Source organism: Lampetra fluviatilis, chromosome 7 (genome assembly GCF_964198595.1).
Source record: "Lampetra fluviatilis chromosome 7, kcLamFluv1.1, whole genome shotgun sequence".
In the NCBI taxonomy this organism is placed as follows: domain Eukaryota; kingdom Metazoa; phylum Chordata; class Hyperoartia; order Petromyzontiformes; family Petromyzontidae; genus Lampetra; species Lampetra fluviatilis.
In genome coordinates, this window is record NC_136281.1 from 9,753,550 (window position 1) to 9,774,825 (window position 21,276).

Sequence of the window (21,276 nt, forward strand, 5' to 3'; positions counted from 1 at the left end):
CGCTGTCCAGCAGTTGATAGACTCTGGCTGGTATTGAAATTACGAGAACCCGGTTCGATAAAACTCGGGGACGTATATACTCTTAGTTTTTTCCGGTAAAGTCACGTAGGTAAAAAATGAAATGAAAATTAATAAAAAATAAAATAATAAAAATCACGACGTTTCGGAGGCAACACAAGTCTCCGTCATCAGGTGGGACCGTCACAGCCAGATTTGCTGTATCAAGTGAGGCAGGGATTCCAAGATGCAAGTTCTTAAATACAAGTTGAGGGGGGAGGAGCTTATCAGAATGTGGTAGCCAATGAATGGAACGTATTGGGAGGTAATTTGTATTGGGGACATAATTTGTGGGATTCCAAAGAGTTTGCCGGTTCTCCTTTCCTATGATCACTGTTGCATTGCTTTTATGGATTTATTTTTGGTGATTTCGAAAACGTTTGGTTTAGCCACGTTTGTTTGGTTGAAGTGCAGAGTTAGCCTGATAACTTTCATCTAAATTGTCTCATGGTTTCATATTATTGGTTCTTTCGGTAAAGTCACGTCGTGAGAATTTTTATTGTTTTATATTTTTATTGTTTTATTATTTCCCTTCTACTTGACTTTACCGAAAGAACCAATAATATGAATCCCTGCAGTCACGAAAGCTTCATATCAAAAATGTGTCTCATGGTTGTTATTGTTTGACTTGCATCCCACTGGGATTTTTGCACACAGCGTTGGTATACAGTGGCTTTTTCTGGAAGATTTAGCTGTTTTTTTCCTTCATTGGGACCTCATTTACCAGTAGAAAACTATGATAATTGGTTTTTTACCCTTTTATCTGGCAACAATGGTGTAAATGCTTACCCCGAGCTCTCATACTCTGATGGTGCATCGTCTTTGAGTTGTGCGCCTTTTGGCGTCATCTGGTCCAACACCATGTGAGACTAGGCTCTAAGGAAAGCTGTCTCGGGTGTGGACCAATCAACTTCAAGGACTGCATGCATTATCAGAGTTATGTTTTTTGTTTGCATTCCGACTGCAGGTATTGTGGTCTATGCATACATACCAGTTTTGTTGCCAGATAAAAGGGTAAAAAAACTATTCTGTTTTTTCCTTGTTCATGTTTTTGTTTGTTGCGGTTGCACCCGAGTCAAGAGCCGCATGGCTCACAGGGCTATACCTAATACATGAAGCTGAAAACTGAAACTTTAGCGGTGACAGCGTGGAACGAGTGCTGACCCATTGTTTATTTAAGCACGGCGATACTTTTGAGGCGTTCCCAAGAGCACTCACAAAGTGGACCGACTTCTTTCACCAACCGGGAAAGTCACTTGGTCATACATTGGTCCTTCACCACATAACCGTATTGCATGCAGCGGTATTATTCGTGGTCGTGGTGGGGTTAGCGCATTGTCCTGTGTCACTTAACCTAAGTTCTACTCCTGGCCACGGCTAACATGATTGGATAGCGGTGTCTGAACTGGTCCTAGTCTCCCCCCCCCCTCCACTGTTCACCAACCTGCACTGACCGGCATGACAAATTATGGTCAAACCCCCATTGACTGACACGGTATTCCAAAGGCCTTCATCATGTATATGAATGAAGATGGTTCATGCCATTGCATGCAAACTTGTTGAATTAACAACCTTGCGTGGAGTTGGTCTTAATAGGTACTCCATCGCAGCATTTTTCCTATCCATACGGTGGAAGGGAAATCGTTCTCTCATTTTGTTCAATTTGCATGAAATCTATATCCATGTACAATTATACACGAATACAGTACGTTTCCAAGAGCATCAATGATTATAATTATTGAACTTAAACTGATTTTTAAATACAGTGTATGGTGATGCAAGGAGCATGCATAGTAACAAAAATTTGATGTACAATCGGCAAGTAAAAGCAGATAATTTACCATTCACAGGAAAGCAATTAAGCAGTGGTGAATCTTCCAGTCGATTTAAACAAGGTCGTCCCCTCCATAATCTTCCCTTCTTTGCCTTTTCGCCAGTAGCGTTGTCTTTTAATAGACTTTTCCCGCATCGTGTTCCATATAAATATTTTGTCTTTCTGCATTTATTGCTGGGTTCTATGACTCATGTGTGTGTGGTTTTTTTCAATTGCGTTATTCTTAGGATGCGTTTCACATGCCCTTTTGGTGCCCTATTTTTGTAACAATGTTATTGCCATTGATCATGTTTGTCATCCATACGTCATGGTTGGTTGGCGGTGCGAATTGATCGAAGGCCACAATCTTCAAATGCAGAAGCATTTTGTTTTTTGCACTCCCAAGTCGCTTTGATTTTCATTTTTATTTCATCACTGTGGTTCATAGTCTGTCTTGAAAAGTTGTCATAGATAGACATTTCCATGGTTATTATCATTGAGTTTGTCATGAGCTTAATCTTGATTTGAAGCTTTCGTGACTGCAGGAATCCAAAATTAAACAACTCCCTGGCTTTATTTGCATCCCATTATAGCGTTCATGATTTTGGTAGTTAACTATATTCGTATGTCTTGTGCAATTTTAATAAAATATTATATTTTGCTCAATAATTCTACTTTTCGTAAATTACTTTCAAATCTAGTATTGGAAAGCTGGAAATAGATTTTACTAAAATGATTACATTTGTTTTAAAATACATGTTTTTCAAAAATAGAGATCATGTAGATCAACATTTGACGTTGTTTTGTAGATCATTTTTGACGTTACTACAATACAATAACTTGCATTAATAGTTCATGCGTTGTGGTCCTTTATCAATACTGGGCTCGATTAAGGACACAACTATGCCATATCAGTAATGGAGGGAATGCTCATTGCAGGTTGATTAAGGGGGTGGCAGGACCGGTTCAGATATTACCACTGCTATTAGCTTTGGCAATTAATTGAACTCCAGTCATAACAAACTTCAGTGGAGGCCATGGCATAGTGCGCTAACTACTGCACCACTACTCCGACCAATAATGATTAAACGGTGACTTATTTGTGTTGGTTGTTAAACATAGAATCTTACGTTTTTCCACAGCATTGTAACTAAACAGATTCATGAGTCACAATATTTGGTGCCATTTAAGTATACATTAGATTTATAAACAATACGAGAGGTCGATCTTTTCAGTTTTTGTACGTGCCAAAGATAATAAATTTGTGCTGTCACCTTATAACTGCTTTTAGACACAGAAGGGTTATCCTTTAAAAAACAGAAACAGACAATGTTGCCTGCAGGGACCAGGGCATATGAAAACCCCCAAGGTACTCTACAGTGCACATTCTCAATTACAATGAAAGGACAGGCACACAGGCTCTGTGTGATCAATTCACATATTCCAGTTTTTATTACACATTATGGTGAATGATAAAAAAAAATCCCTTATTTACAGTGCATGTTGAGATGTGTATATAATCTAATCTAATTTTATATTTATAGAGCGCCTTCGCTCAAGGTGCTGAACATGATAAAAAAAAAGTCAGAGAGTAGAATTATTTTGATGGCAGGGGCGTGCAAGGGTTGGGGAATGAGTGCCCGTGATAGAGGGTAATTGGGGACCACGAAAGGGTAGGGGAGGGAGGGGAAGGAGTGGAGGGGCGAGGGAAGAGGAAGAGAAATTGAGACCCTGTACATGTTTCGATTTAAAGCTTTCGTGACTGCAGGGATTCATCTTCTTGGTTCTTTCGGTAAAGTCACGTAGAAGGGAAGTAATAAAATAATAAAAATAAAACATAATAAAAAAAATTTCTCACGACGTTTCGGCCACAACGCAAGCAGCCGTCCTCAGGTGAAGACCAGGTCTGTCGGGGAGACAGCGTCATTTTATTTTTTATTATTGTATTACTTCCCTTCTACGTGACTTTACCCTGTACATGGTTCTGTTCAGAGCCTGAATGTGTGTGTATTGTAGTACTGAGGAGCGGTCATGTAGCAGATCGTGCACTGGGCCACGAGCCCGGCCGCCCGAGTTTGATTCCCACTCACGGCCAACACCGGTGACAATTATCTGAACCGGTCCTGGGTTTCCCCTAGGTTTATTTAGCCTAAAATGCGTTACTGGTGCATTGTACAATTATCACCACTCGGGAGACAAAGACGGCTTGGCGTGGTGCTGGCTACCCAACCCCCTTGTGTGCCGTGCCGGCCTTCATAGGTGCTCGCTAACAGCACTTGCCTCAAAAGCAGGGGCGGTTTCTTCATTAGGGCGATTGGGCGACGCACCACCAATGTCATTCAACCACAGAGTCACGCTAGCCGTCACTGTGCCTCTGGATATAGTCCAATCAGCGTCATGTCACGTTCTGTGGAGTACCGCCTCTTTTTGGGCGATTTCACTCCGGCTGAGAATCGCCCCGAGTGGCCCCATAGACTTACATTCAAAGATGTTTTTTTTCGAACGGGGGCGCTGCAATGCATTCTCTATGGCTTCCAGGAGGGCTCGCCCTAACGTGCTTACGTCATCATACGTAAGCACGTTTCATCCAATAATATAATTTGTCGCCACCTAGTGGAATCTTTAATATAATAAACTTGAGTGGATTGTATATTAATAGTGAGTATAGAAACAAACAAGATGTATTGTAAGAGTCACTTTATTTTTCATTAATATTAAAGAAGTGAAGTTGCCTTTACATGCTTAAGCTGTTAATTTATCCATTGCATGGGTGGACCTTATCCTTATCAATCATCCAGACATTTGCCCCCCCTGAGAGATTTTGCAGGAGCCGCCACTGCTCAAAAGTCTGTTAAGGCTATACGGGGGATCTCTGTCTTTGTTGTAGTGCTGTAGAACATGTAGAGCTAAACTAATAATACAGTAATGTGGTATCAGGTTTTTTTTTTTACCTGATTTTGGTCATTAAAACCTTTGGAAAATTTGTTTCCGTCCATCATTCCAAGGATCAAGTGCGTTGGCTCAACTTAATTGCAATGGTGGTTCGTTTTTGGTAGGTGAAATGTGAGTGAGGTTGACCGGTGGAATAGTACTGTAGTTAATGCACTTTGCCATTTAGTTTGTTACCTGAATTTAATTTCCAGTCATAAGTAACTTAAGTGGAGATAGATCTCTGAACCTGTCATGGTCACCTCCCCATTCAACATTAACTTCTCAGCATGGTGAAGTATGGTCAACAACCCCAACATCATGAGGAGCCTTCATATATGTGTGTGTGTACAAAACAGGCAAGTGTTTTTTGCATCGTCCAGCCTGCCTGTTGAATGTTAAAGAGCAGATGCAACTCTACTGTGTAGCTTTGTGGATGTACTGTGTAGCTTTGTGGATGTGCTGCATAAGCGCTCCGATGTGTTTTTCTGGGTTGTACCGTGTATTGGGTGTGATGTCTGACGTTTTTCTCCACGTGCTGGGAGCTTCAGAAACTGAACCATTCATGTCCGTATGTATGCGTTTACAGTAACACATTCCTGCGGAGGGAGCTGGTAGGAACGTTGAGTTGCTCGGTCAATGGCCAGGGTCAACGGCGGCGTGGTGTATTCCGCAAATATGCCCGACTGTGAGGGCGGGCACAAGCCGGCGTGAGTAGGTTAAACGTTGAGTTTTATAAGGGCACCACGGGGTGACCAGCCCCTCCCCACCCAGCCCCTCCCCACCCCACCCTCCCCTACCGACCCAGCCCCTCCCTCCCCACCCAGCCCCTCCCTGCACGACGGACACAATAATCCCCTGTGGGCTGGTGTAACCAGGAGGTTCCTACCAGTATAATAACACTACATAATGCCGCGCCGTATACAAGGAACATGCAGTGTGAATATCGCGAGCAAACCAAATATCTCTTGTTGGAGATGTTAGGGTTGAGTGGCGCACTGGGAGCGGAATGTTTGCGTGCACTTGAGTCTCCACGAAGTGAGACGTGTATTACGTGTTGGGAAGGACAAGCCTGGGCAGGCACAATGAGTTCATTTTCACCATTTGGACACGAAGCTTTGCTTATACGAATACATATCTACGTGTGATCTCCAAGCTTCGGCACATGAATCAGTATGCTGACGGTCGTGTCACCTTAACCATGACGGTCATTCAGGACCGAACCTCATGAGGAACGAATATACAGTGGCTTCCCTCACTGTACCAGTTTTTCATTTTTATTGGGTAATGATAGCGTTTATACAGCTCTGTGCGGAACGTCATATTTTAACCATTTATGATGTACACGTGCCATTCTCTCAATGCATGCTGCAGTTCGTAGCTGTGTACAAAATAGTTGTAACATCACACCGAATTATAGAATGCTAACATTGTCATACCTGCAAATGTGAAAGTACACATCCAGTTTTTCCAGTGTTTTATTAAAAGCCTACTCGTATCTCTGATATCTACATTGTGTATTTTGCAGAGATTCTAAAATGCAGTGTGTTTTCGATGTTCCTTTTGAACATTATTGTAAAAGAGACATATTTATCCAGAGTGCTCTTCAATCCTTTGATCTGTTTTTGTATGCTGTATTAAACTGTGGCTCTTTAGAACATGCAGAAAGACGGAATTTAATATTTTTTTGGTGGGTGATCAAATAGCGTAGACCATAACCCCCAAGTCGAGGGGAGAAGATAACACAGTTGGGAGAACAGGTGCAGAGGCAACTTCTATTGATTACTCAGGAGGCCTCTGCCTTGACTGAGCCAAGATAAAATTCACGCCTCGTGTCATGACCTTGGCTACGTATTGGACCTGAAGGGACATTTTTTGCAAGATGGTTCTGATCTTTAGGGCCATGCAAAGCATCTAATTCCCACGCTGCCATTTCACGAAGCATTAGCCCTTAAAAGAATAATAGCCCACACAAGCACAAGACGCTGATCTTCCCTTAGGTCAGGCATACATTAATACAGGCCAAAGAATACAATACAGTACTTTCTTGTGAAATGTTATTTGGAAAGGTTTATCACAACAAAGTAGCTTATGTTTAAATTGTTGTAATGTTTTATAATGTTTACTCGACCGTTACTATTATTAAAATATTACAAAAGGGACCGTCATTCTGAGGCTAAAAAAAACATTGTTTATTGGTATCTTGGATTGTGTATTGTAAGGTTTGTGGGGTTATACAAGTCATGTTTATATTGTAGATGTGCAGTATATTGGTATCTCAATTTTTTTTATGAATATGAAATATAGTTTAAGGATATTTTAGCAATTTTGTATACTTTTATTGTGTAATTACCTCCGCGATTACAAATATATCATATAAATATAAAATAATACCCTATTATAAGTTTGGTTTAAAATGCCAAACAAGACATGCTGCATGAATATTTTCTTTGGGAGGCTGAATTCAGAAATATTTGTACCGTACTGCTTGTAAGAACTGGAATTAGGATTATGCCTTAAATATTTCTGGTGTTTGTAAACAGGCTTCGTGTTTCATATTGTTTTGTAATGTTGACACTGATAATAATTAATACCTTTATACTGCCCTGTACAGCTTTGATTTGGTGCTGAATTGTGTTATGGTCTCGTGGGAAGTTGTCATGCAAATAAATCAATGAATGCATGTATTGGGTTAATCATCTGGTGCCACAAGCATTAATGACAAGCCATGCTAAGGCTGACCATTCTCTGTCATGTCAGCCAGGAATTATGTGAGCATCGAAAACTTCATCATAGACAATTGCTGCAAAGCACTGAATAATATTGCACAATAATTCAAGTTTGGTTGCTTCTCAGCAACAAATGGTGGTGGATGAACTGCATTTTGATAGTGTGTGTGCATATTGAGTGCCTCTTTTACCATCGTGCCTCTGTTACCATCTACAAAACCACATGCCTGGAAGTTTCCAGAGACCCACCGGAATTCCAGGAACGCCATGGGACATTTCTGGCAAGAGTCTCGTTATATCTGACAAGGTGTGGGTGCACCTTTGCGACCTCAAAACAAAATGCTAAAGTATGTGGTGGATGTCTCGCTTCATCCCCATCAACCAAGAAAACCAAGACCGTTCCACCTGTATGGAAGGTCATTGCTGCTGTATTTGGAGATGCTGACGGTGTCATCATAATAGCCTTCTTCTGAAGGATGAAACGGAGAGTGCAACTAGTTACGTTGCACCCTGCAGAGGTTTACACACACGTTCAGGCAGAGGCTGCCATTGAAGAATATCAAAGATGTTTTCCTGCCCAATGATAATGTGAGACCGTATGTTTGTCATTCAACAACTGCAGCCATCACACAGTTGGAATTGACAACAATACTGCATCAGCTGTACATCGCCTACTGTGCCCCCCTGTCATTTCTTTCTTTTTGGACCTATGAAGCACTCTCTTTTGCAGAAGACATTTCCCACGGGATGAAATAGTGCAGTGAAGTGTCCGTCTTTGGCTGGCGGTAGAGCCACAGGAGTTTTCCTGCACCAGATTTGCCGCCCGCGTTTGCAGTCGGTGATGCTGTTTCAATCATGTGGTTCAGTGTGTCGAAAAATAAGAGTGTATGTGGGTAAATATGCAGTCTCCCAATCACGTCATTTATACCTTTGGTTACTATAGTTTCCAACAAAACACATTTCGTGATATTACTTGTGCATAACCCCTTCTCTGTATATAAACAACAACATAATTATCCCCCCAGATATCCTTGAACAGACTTTAAGTTCTGTTGGCAAGCACCTATTCAGGCCAGTATGCCACAAGGGGGTGAGTGGCTAACACCATACCCGGCCACCTTTGTCTCTCCAGTGCTGATATTTATACACTGCACCAGATACTCTATTTAGGCTGAATCGACCTAGGGAAGGCCACTGTTATTGGTCGTGAGCGGGAATCGAACTCGGACACAGCATGTTAACCACTGTGCCACCATTCAATATACACACCTAAAACAGAGACACTTGCATGAAATGTGAATTAGACAAATATCTGCAGGACCAATTTATTACAATGTGCATGGGCCATGACATGCAGCTAAACTACATTGAACCAGAGGGACCTGGCATGAAATCTGCAACAACAGATGGCAACCTGAAGATGCCTCATTTTTTTGAGACCTCACGGAGACCCCTCATTTAAAGGGGATGTTCAGCTGTTGGCTGCATCTGCTGGTGAATGTTAAATATCCCATGATACCCTTGGCAAGAGTAGGTCGTTGTGTATGATGGTTGTGTTATGACCAAATTAACAAGTCATTTTAAGATTGATTCCTCATATGCATAGTTTTAACATAAAAAAATACAATCCCCAACCCATATGCATAGGTTTTGCATTTAAAAATCCAATCCCCAAACCAATTAAGAGGTACCATTTTCGTCTTCTGCTCATGTTAAGTACATGCATTGATTTCATTGTACATTGTTTGGTGGGCTTTTCGAATGCCATTGGGGTAATGTGCAGCGAATTTGTCCTAAAATGCAGTTCTTTTGTTAAACTTAGAAAATGTAGGGGGGGAAAATGCTTAATTCTCAGGATCCCATTAAGTGTCATTAAAGAGTCGCAATGTTAATGATGGTGTGCTGCAATTTTACCCCATCTTGCTAATTGCAAGGAAAAAATGATATTGCCTGCATGTTTAAAACATTCTTCTCACGCCACCTACAGTAGGTTAATACCCTTGCCTCGGAGCAGAAGGGGGAGATTTTAATGTTTCAATGATCTGCTTCATATCAAAGCAAGCCTTGAATGTCATGTTGCGTTTACTTCCTTTATGTTGAAGTTTCTAAGCCAATATTTATTTTATACGAAGTTCAGTGATTGATTTTGGCAAGTGAATATTTCTGTAGTTTTGTCTCTTTAAAAAAATATGCTTCGGTCATATTTTGGTAAAATCCATGACTGAATACTGATAATTGTTTTCTATTAAATACAGTTACGTTAGTATTAAAAGCTCTGTTCATCTATATGCAAGATGGTAAATAATATTCCATATGCAACACATAAAAAAAATGTGAAAGTATGAAAATGCATGTTTGTATGCACCGTCGGCAAATGTACTGGATAACTGGCTGAAAAAATATCTAAGTTATGCCATGGATCTCTGGGGAAACGAGTTGTTTTTGGTTCATAGCGCCATTAATATGCTGCAGTGACCCTCCTGATCGGACATACTGCATCATAATCGGTGTGGCTTCTGCTGCAGTTTGCAGAGCCCATTGGAAAATAATCTGTTTTATGAACCAGTGGAAGTCGTGTAAATTGAAAAACTTATGGAAGTGCAGGCATGACTTTTTTTGCACAAGTTTACGGTGATAAACGAATAGAATATTTATTGTTATGTTGAACTTGATGTCTTAATGGCTAACATTGTGGTATACAGTTTTTGCTGATATTTAATTATGGCCTTTATTTAGGAATTTACAAAATGTAACAAATTACAGTAAATGATACAACCAATCTTAAGACATTTTGTAATATTAAGCATAATTGATTCCAAACACAACTTAAACTTACCTATGATAATTAACACAGCACACTTTGACAATATATTGTTCGTAATTTTATAAACATTGCCCTTTTTAAAAGCAGAATTTTGTCATATAACATAAATATTTGTGATTTATGCCTAACAGTTTCATGAACTATGTTTTCTGTTCAAAATATTACGTCAAATCGTTACATTCGGTTGAGCTCAAAGGCGGAGTTCTACTTTTATATTGGGGGGGGGGGGCAGGGGTTCGTTTGGCCCTCACATTAGGAATCGCGGGTGCATATAATTACTTTTGAATTATAATAGTAAACTACTGGAAATAAGTTCATAAAGGTGCTCAGTTTGGGGGGCGGGCGCTTCACCCCGCGTGCCCCCCCCCCTCCAAACTCCACCCATGCTTGAGCTCCTTTTCCGCAATATGTGGGGGGGGGGGGCGCTATTGGCAGAACTTATTATCTTCAACTTTGGCCTGGTGGCCCAGCGTGAGAACGAGCAGCTCACAATAAGGTTTAAGCTTATGGACAACCACCATCGACATGGGAATGTGGAATTTCCACCACTGTCTTGGGAAGTTAGTTTTAATGTTAGGATCACTTAGGCTGTGCTCTTCAGCCCTAATTTAATTTGGTTAAAATAGGGCTATTGGCACGAGACGAATATGCCTCATTGATTATTTGAACAAGATCTCACTTTCACATTGACTATCCATTAAAATAATTCCATTATCTTGGCCAGAAAGTCAGGATTAGTGCACACAATATAATAACTGCCATGTGACTCTTCAGAAAAAAAAAACTGCGAATAGATTAATGGTGCACTTCTCGTAGGCAAATTCTGGGTAGCCCTTTTTGGGGGAATTTGTTTAATTGGATTAATTTGTTATTATCTTAAAATGTGTCTTGAATGCGGAAGTGGTGCAATGTGTCCTTTACCTTGTGGCTGCGGTGGCATTAGCAGTGACAAGACAGTGGCAGCATCAAATTGTGGTCATCTTTGGTATCTTATCATCCATGGTCTATTAATGCTGAAGGCCTTTCTTTGCCGTCGTTATCACTCATGGTCCCGAAATGCACGCAAATTGATCTTGCCATTCTTTCTCCCATGGTGGTTGTCCTCTCCTCATGCAATCTCTTTTCACCATTCTCGTCCGTGCTCAAGCGCACGATGGGAGACTGCGCTAATGCAAAATGCGTGACTGCGGGAGTGCACAGCAGGAGACCACACGAACACTAGAAGACTGGCTAATGCATGGCGGGAGACCACACGCTTACACAGCAGGAGACGACATGAACGTCAAAAGCAGGGGACTGTGTGAGTGCATGGCAGGACGCAGAACGAGCGTTATCGCCTCGATGATCGTGGGTTTTCACCGGGTACTCCTGTTTCATCCCACATGCAAAACAATAGTTTATTATAAGAAAAAAAAGTTTTGCTAGCTGATGCGTGGGTGACATCACGGCGCAAATCTGTGATGACGTCACCGACATTCCACAGCGTTGAGCCGGGTTCGTGCGTCGCAGGTCAAGCACCACGAACAATTGGATGAAGTTGCTGATGGGCTCCACTTATTCGTTTATGCTGCCTGTGCGATTGCACTCGTGCACAGACCGATGATACCCTGACCGATGGGCACGTGGGTGTAGCACAGGTGCAGCCATGCATGCTGCATAAATGCCCTGCCTTGGATTATTCATGAGCATGTTAATGGACATTTGAATGGGCACTGCTCTACCCATGAATGAAGTAGATTTGTTAAATAAGAAACGTTCACCACTTCTGGATAAGAGCACCTTGAATAATGAATTGCTAGTCGATGAAATGATTAATTATGTGATCTACTTCCCTTATCCACAAAACATTCATAATAGGATTTTAGCGAGCCCATGATTCAAGATTGTTCCAGATGAACACGGATAATAGGATTAATTTGCTGAGCCACAATAAATATGGACAATTGGCAGCCGTTCCAGAATTCAGGATGGATAAATACGCAGGGCATGGATAATAGGAGTCATGGGTAATACAGCAGATACATCGAGTTCTCTATGTAGCTGCAGTGATGTCGAATGCATTAAGTATGTATAGTGTACATAGACCAGTTGTATTTTTACATATACAATAGTTAATATTTTAATAATGCAATTTATACAGTCACAATGTATTCACATATGACTAAACAGTGATTCCCATTTAAAACGGTCAAGTTGAAATCTATTTTCACGCAAATATCTTAAAAATACATTTTCAGTTGAATAAAGATCCCTACATTTTAGTACAAAGTTAGCAAATAGCAATGAAACAAAACTGTGAATCTAATGTACCTCATTTGTCACTGAGTAATATGCAACTGAAACAATTTATGTCAAAGACAGACTAGCAATGGGGTTGCTTTCTAACTTCTAAAGCTGTTATCCCCAGCCACTTCATCACTGCAGTTTTGCTGTGGTCGTTTTATAGAAAATTGAGCAAGAGATTTTTCAGCCTCACCCAAATGTACTCATTACTTTCTTGCCCTCATGATATTGATTTTAGCTGCTGACATTTCGTGCACGGTGCGTATGGTTATCCATTGAATGTCAAATGCCATTGCAACATTTACAATCCCAAAAATGTACGGTGGAGCAGAATCCTTGTGATAGTTTAATATCTATAAGTTTAGGCGTGCAGATAGTACATATTGTCAGAGGGAAATGCATTGTCCATTTTTTCTTCATGTTCTGAAATATATATGGGCAATTAAATAACTTACAGTGCATACATATTTACCCTTTAATACAAACCCAAACTTGAAAGTGCATACATTTTTGATAATTCAAGCATTGAAAATGCAGTGTACATTTTTTAAAAATACAGCATTCTGTATATCAATTGAATGCAATTCATATGTGCATCTTATAACATTAACAATTTAAGTCTACAGATAGAATTTCAAAAAGCGTAGTAAATGTATCCTATACAACATGAACACTGCACCACAATCAATCCATGTTACACCCTGAATTTATAATTACATTTTTACAATCACTTTCAATATATTTACGTGAGTTATTACGTCTTAGGCATATTAAAGCTATTTGAGGATTTTTATATCATTTGATAAATTAAGCAGTTTTTCATAGAATTAAAATCCGTGAAAAAGTATAGGGTACACTTAATTTAAAAATGGGTGTTTTAATAGTCAGATGGCTTCTTATTTTAGTATACAATCTTATGCTGATCCTGACTTCAAATGTCCCGTTTGAACACATTTAATAAATAAAATCAATCAATTATCTTATTGAAAATTGGATGGAGGCACTGAGATATATATTATACTTATGAAACTGACCTGAGCAGGAGAAATACTCAAGTTCTCAAACGGTAATAAAATATTAAAGACGCATTAGGATAAAGAACATGCTCCCATAAAAAATGCAATTAAAAACACTGCGTTTATTGCTTAGTCACCTAATGCATATCTGCATTATGTAGGTATGATTTAAGGCTCTAATTTAAAATGTTTTCCTCGTCTACACAAATTACTAATGTTAATTCACGGTTGCGGTTGTGTATAACCCCAACATTTGTGGTCGAATAAATATTTCATATACTGCAATCGCAGGAAAGTTTTCATTATGTTTGTTGGTGTAAGTTGATCGTTCTTGAATTGTGTTTTTTGTCAACAAATATACATCTAAACCATCGGCATAATTATTAAACGGTTTCATGGAGTTTTTGATTACGACAATTTCAGCGGCCTTATTCTAGCTCCTGCGGAGGGCTTCTCAGTGCTTCGTGCCTTGCCCCCACAGATGTCCTCTTCCCTCCCATGTGTGCAGATACTATTGAATGTAGCATGTTGTAATATATACCTACACACCCTATGCCTACAAAATAATTTGAGGGGTTCGACAATTTTTGGAAACCTTGTTGGATCAACGTTTTACCCCCATATCTGGGGAGGGTCCGCTTTCTATAACTTCTTGATTCAGCCTTCTGAATGCCTCTTATAATTTAGTTGACGGATATGCTGTCATGCTGTTGGTTTGCCTTGTAAAAATGGCTACTGTTATAAATATTTCCCTGGTACCTGGCAGGTTATACGCGACGACCCAGTGGGCTGTTGAAAGTCAGCCTGGGAGGGAGTTACCAGGGCCTAAATAAATTGAAGATGACTGCCCCTTTTATTAGCGTTTGTCTTCGGCTCAGCCTTTATGCTATGTGGATATAATTGAGTTGGTCTACCTTTGTAAGTTCACATATGTAGCCATTATTTTGCTTGCTATATTTTTTTAAAGGTTCAGCTCTTAATTTCATGAATAGGTTTTATTTCATGAACTTTTAATATATGCCTTCATTGAAATAACGTAAACCAAATCAGTTTTTGAGCATTGTTGATATAGGTAGTTGTTTTGTTCTTGTTGTACAACGTTTGATACTGCTTTTATTATTTTCTTTTTGGAGGTGCTGGCCTGCTTCTCAGGTTCTGACACTTGGGCACGTGCCTCTCGGCCACGTCTGGCGCGAAGCGGCGCTGGCAATGTGGGCAGGACACGTAGTCGGGGTTTTCTGCGGGTGCTGGAGGTGGCAGATCACTCAGCTTGCCACCGTGCTGCGCTATTCTCGCCTCCCGGAGCGTCCTCTGTAAAGCTTCAGACTTGGCTCTCCAGTTGGGTTTTTTGGCCTGAACAGAAACAAATCGTGCACACGTACAGGTGCCATCCTTTACGAAGCACTGTAATTAGACAAGTAATTTTAATTATGTGGTTGTAGGTCAAGGGTTGTGCGAAAGATAAGGTGTCAAAAAAAATCTGAAAAGTTTTATATTTTCCAAGGGCACATAGCACTCATTCGAAACAATCGCTGTCGAGTTGTTGGCAAACTGAAATCTCTAAACAATGTGTGTTGCCAACACCATGACGACATGGGGAGGTGTCGAGAGATGAAACCCATATTATATAATCTTCTAACTACTACGTGTGTCGTTTTTATCAACCTAGCTCAAACTGCTTAGTAAGAATGATTAAATAATGGAAGATACCTTCATGGTCACCATATTTTTTTAGATAAAAAAAATGATATACAAATTAACAAGAATTAAGTTTACATACGAATGGGCGGCATTAATTTGTTTAAATATCACAACCAATATATTAAGTTGCATTTTATCTTCATCTTTGTGTTGCTGAGCATAATTGATCTGGACAGCTAAAAAGAACCTGGAGTAGTTACAAAAAGTTGAAAGCTTAAGCAGTGAAATGGGCAGTGCATTACCATTAAGTAGTGGGTGTGGACGTTTGAGAGTGGAAACTTTTTTGGAGAGGACTTAATGTTTTATTTTCAAGAGGGTACAAATGACACAGCACTTCTATAGCAAATATTTAAAAAATGTTTTATGTAATATTATTTGGTATAGTTTCCACATTATTACTGAAACAATTGCATTCTTTTTTTACACCCACTAACTTTTAAAGAACAATTGAACAACAGTATCAGTCAATTAAAACCTGTGTTGAAACTCTCAGTTGATATTATAGGCTATAATTTAATGGCTGACCAATAAAAACTGTTTGGATGTTAATATTTATTTGTAGCCCTTTTGCAATCCACTGCTGGATGAGAGCCTTCCCATGCTTTGCTGGTCATCGGGATTGTTTGACCATATTTTACCATGCTGGATATTGTGGGTTCCTGAAGCGGGGTACCCAGGACCAGTTCAGATGTCTCTGAGCACCAATGTTAGCTGTACCTGGGAATCGACCCCGGGCTGCTGGATATATTGACCCTCTGCACTAAACGCTGAACCATTGCTCCACCAAATGATTAAATTGTGCTGACTTAATAACTCGTAAAGATATTTTTCACATACCTGTTCGGGGGTTTTACTTTTCTTTTTGCAGAATTTTTCCATGTCGGTTCCTTCAACTCGAATCTTTGAAAAGTCAAACACTTTTCTCTTTTTCTGAGTGGTCTTGGTGCAGATCTTTGCATGCTTTTCAAGCCTGTCCTTCGCAAATGTCCGTCCGCAAGTGTGGCACTTGGCAAGATCGAGGGTTTCTTGGTCGGCAAGGTAGTCTGTCTCATCTGTGAAATTCTGTTGATATTCATAGTCCTGTGTTTCATCAATAATAGAAATGACATCATCTTCAACATTACCACTTTTGTGGTTGGTCATGTTTTTTGACTTATTAGAAGTTACTACTGAATGTGGTGTATTAGATTCCTCCTCATGATGGGTTTCTTTGGAAGTTTTATTTTCAAATTGTTCCTCTTCCATCCCTGGTTGATTTTTATTGTCATGTTGATTCCCGTGTAGTGATGGTAGTTTTTTGGAATCGCCAGTCCTTGTTATAGCAGGGATGACCTTGTGCCTGTCCATGAAATGCGTTTCTGTAATGCCCTGGATTGCAGGCTCTAAATGCCTTTCTTCTTCTTCTGCCATTTGTCTTTCTCTCTGAATAATCTGCAACTCTTCCTGAAATTTATTGAGTTTTGCCAAGATCTCGCGTTCCTTTCTTTGAATTTCTTCTTCAATGCTTTCTTCATCATCTTTCTGTTTCTGAACCATCCAGTGAGGAGTAGTTAGATTGCTCCTTTCTAAAGGAGCATGTGCTTGGTGAGATTCAATCACCTGCTGTTGGTAAGACTGTGGCAGTAGAGGTAGGTTGTCAGAGGTATTTGTGGCGCCTGAATTCGCGTCTACGCTGGGTGTCGTCTCTATGTATTTTGCTTTACCAATATTTGAAATGTGAGCAACATCGTTCTGACATTGGCTTTGAGTTGTCCAGTTGGATGGTTGCTTGGACTTGTCCACATCAACCGGTGGCAATTTTAACGGTCCACTTGGATATCGGTCGGTCACCTTTAATGTATCTCCAGCCTTGTAGTGGGGGAATGCTGGTTGTGGTGTTTGAAATATATTGTGTAAGCTCGAGCTTTTCTTTTTTATTTGCGGCAGAGGCTTGGCTCTGTCAATGCCAGCACTTCGCTTCTGCATGCCAAACTGTGTCTGTCGCAGATAAGGTGGAGGCTGTGGAGGAGGCTGCGGTAAAAACTGCAGTGGTGGTCGTGTGTTTGATGGCATTCTGGGAAACGTGTGAGGATATTTCCACCCCGAAGGCATGCGTTGCATTTTTACGTATCTTTGATTTTCGCTGAAGAACGCAGTCTGGTACTGGGCCCCTTGCATGGCTATAAGAGTGGCCTCCTTCTCCCTTAGCAGTCTCTCCTGGAACTCTTTTTGAAGCTTGAGCAACCGAGAAGGCTCTTTGGCCATGGGATACCCAAGCTGACCCGCCGGCTTCATGATCTTCACTCAGTTCTGTAAATCAGAATAATAATCTGTATTTAGACTGGAGGAATCCAATGAGCCTATGAAGCTCTTTTTCACAGATGTCCAGTTTCAACAACGTGCAGAATTTTACAAGGATAAAAGCAATTCTTAATACCGTATTCTTCGGATTCAAAAATGCACCCCCAAGTAATGGGTCATTTGGAATAAAATACATTAGTTGCTGCTGCGGTTATCGAATGTAGTTGAAATAATTAAGGATGTAACTTTACATTATAATTGCTTGGCATATTGTCTGTAGGAAAATACATTTAACGTATTGGCCTGACCGAGGTTTAAGTGCATACATGGGTTATGCAAGTTTGAACTTCATAAAAAAAAACTTTGACAAATATTTACTTAGCGTTATTTGCATTCCAGCATGGCTTAGTGGCAGTGTTATCTTGGAAGTTAAATAATAAATAAACAATGCATGCCAAATGGCACTGTTGTAAAACTTCTCTTAAATGGCCATTGGACATGCTCTCCGTGTGCGCTTTCAACTTGCCACCAGCAATAGTTATCACTTAACATGTATGGCTTTTTGATGGAATGTGGTAAGCATATTGGCTGCCAAGGGAGGCTTACGAGTGCATTGACTCCAAGAGCATGCATTACAACTCTGCCGGGGAATTTACTGAATTATTAACAGAGTCGGCAGCATTTTGGCATGAGTCAATGTACACAATGCTTTGGTGGCACTGAAATGTCCCAAGTTAACTGTGCAGTTTTGAAGTTCTTATATTTTTTATTCTGCAAATAATAGATTGTATTCCACATAAACCACCACTACATGTTTTTTATGAGCTTGCTTCACATTTCCGTGATGTTTTCACGTTTCAAAATGTTGGCACTTATTAATGATTTGCATAACTACTGGATGAACATCTCTGCACGCTATGTTTTTTACCACGCTTGTGCTCATCATTAGCATGGCAGAGTGGTGCTTAAAAAAACAACTGCGAATTGGTGATATTTTCTTATAATTTTAGTTGTATCAATGTAAAACAATCAATGGTGTTCGACTTCTGCAGTGCAATCTACATCGTCACTACAGTAGTTAACGTTCACGTAAAATTACATTTGTAATTACATTTCGATTTTTCCGTTTTGGACGGGAAGGGAATGGAAAATTAAACGAGTGTCCCTTCAAAGGTTTGTGTACCTGCAATCTATGTTCCTATTGCGCCAATTACACTGTGTATGTTTGAAACAGTCTTGACAATACATGCGGTGTGTATTAATAAGCCCATAAAGTCAATGGCTTTATGTTAAATGTACACTATATAACTTTTATTTCCGAAATATAACATTCGGATTTCCCCCCCCCACCCCAAGTTTATGGCACTGACCGACTTAGAACAAATAACACTCACACCGCTTTAAAACAAACTACACGTTAACAGTTACAAAACTACGTGTAAGAGTATGCTGCTCCGCTCTTTATACTGTCCCACTGTTCATATCGTTACCACGATCGTACGTTCGACCCCCCCCCACAACCACCGCCGTGTTAGTGCGACATTTCTTACAAATCACACAATGTTTTCTTTATATATATCGCGTAAATGTGAACATGTCGTCAAACCAGTCACCCACCAGACAGCCAATTAGTAAGGTTTGTCACGTAAACCTGTATTCTGGATGATATTGGTCGCGAAAGCCGACGTGTTAAACCGACAATCACACGAATCGTAACAACAAACAAACAATTGTTACTCACTTCGAAAGACGCCGACGAAATGATTGGACGTCGAGACAGACGGACTTTAATAACGACGACGATATAAATGAGCAGCAGCAACAACAGCAACAAAAAAACGCCTTCTATAAAAGTTGCGTCAAAACTTTGAACTTAAAAACTGGCCAAACGCGCACCAAACATCTGCCAATGTTGGGTGCGAGGTTGCTGCCACTGCTGCCGCTGCACAGCCTAGCAACGCCTAGCAACGCCGTCGCCCCACCCCGCCTTCGCCCCGCCCCCACCCCGCCTTCGCCCCACCCCCACCCCGCCTTCGCCCCACCCCTACCCCGCCTCGCCCCGCCCCCACCCCCCCTTTCGGCCGCCCCCACCCCGCCTTCGCCCCGCCCCCACTCCGCCTTCGCCCCACCCCGCTTTAGCCCCGCCCCCGCCTCTCACCCCCCGCCCCCTCCCCCCCCTGTCGCCGCTGTGTCGCTACGCGTCGACGAAATAGTTCCGCGCGCCAGTCGTTGCAAAACAAAAAAAATTGACGATTTCAAGCGGTGTGTGTGTTGGCCACGCGGTGTTGTTGCTGCTGCTGCTGCTGTTGTCGTTGTGTGGGAACGTACGTTCACTTTAAGATGTTTTCTTGTTCATGTTTTTTGTTTGTTGCAGTTGCACCCGATTCAAGAGCCGAATGGCTCACAGGGCTATACCTAATACATGGAAACTGAAACGTTGTTCAGTGTTTTTGATTCGCGTTTACTGGTGGTCAAAAGGATGCGCGACGAGATGCTTTAAAACACGCAGGCTTGCGTTTGTCGAATATTAACATTGTACGCGTCCTTAACAATGTCCATTCACCGCTGGCTGTTAGAGGCCTGTTGCACGCCGCGTCGGTCATGGGCCTCTGTTGACGGGTTGGTGAAGGGGGCCAAGATGGCCAGTTCGCATATCGCTCATCGCAGCGTTCTCTGTAGCCAGGACTCAAACTCAGGTTGCCAGGTTCAGAGGGCAGCCCGCTTAACAACTGCGCAATCTATTGACCCCTGGGTCTATTTAGTACTCTGCCATTCTTGAGATGTATAGTAACTCACATCTATGAACTTGTATTCAGTAAGAAAATATGGCGTTTTCAGATCAATCAACATGAGGTTTGTATAACCTTTTTTTAATGTTGCCTCGTAGTGGCTGCGTGTATGCATGTGCGTTGACCTTTCGCACCGTACATAGCCAAACCGTGCTAATCGGAGGTGGATTTGGTCCTTATCTGTATAAATAAAGACCTTAATCTGTGTCTCCAAAAACCTATAGGGTACTTCCCGACCAGGTAGATATCTGAAACGTGGTATATAGGTAGTGTGGGGGGCGGCGTCTACCCCCCGCCCTCGCCGGGCAGGTGGGGTGCGATGTCCGCCCCCTCAACTCCCTTCTCCACCGCGTCGATCGGCCCCCGCCGGGCCCCCTCTAAGGGACATAGCTAAATCGCTGGCTGACCGCCGCACGGGGTTATTCCACACACGCACACACACCAACACTCACACCAACGCAGCGCACAGCTGTACGACCGCACCCAAACCTGCGAGCGGTTTCCTCTTAACCCACTACAGCTAGTGACTGCGCAAATGCACGCGCTCCTGCAGGCGGTTACATCCAAATCCGCGTCCGCACAAAGACTAGTAGCGCTACAGCGGCGGCGCGAACACGCGCGCGCTCTTGCAGGCGATTATCTCATCGAGCACTCGTGCTCTGCTCTCGCTGCGCGTCTGCCCACGCAGCCGCTCCACACATAAATCACTCGCACCACACCGAGGCTCTGTGCTAACGTTTATTCACGGCGTAAACCCTGCACTGCCCGGAGGGAATATTCTGTGAACAGAGCCTGTCCTACTACTATCCGATTCCCCAAACACTCACACGCCCTATCACGTACCTCGCAGCTGCAC

General features: G+C 41.5%; 1 protein-coding gene across 1 annotated transcript; it reads right to left on the bottom strand.

Moving 5' to 3' along the window:
- Positions 1–12,340: 12,340 nt before the first annotated feature.
- Positions 12,341–19,572, bottom strand: LOC144933272 (uncharacterized). The gene is made up of 3 exons (XM_078857962.1): positions 19,373–19,572; positions 16,189–17,640; positions 12,341–15,003 (listed from the first exon to the last, which is right to left on the bottom strand). The coding sequence occupies exons 2-3, from the start codon at positions 17,623–17,625 to the stop codon at positions 14,767–14,769; spliced, it is 1,674 nt and encodes a 557-aa protein (XP_078714088.1). The 5' UTR covers positions 17,626–17,640; positions 19,373–19,572; the 3' UTR covers positions 12,341–14,766.
- Between the last annotated feature and the right edge of the window lie 1,704 nt (positions 19,573–21,276).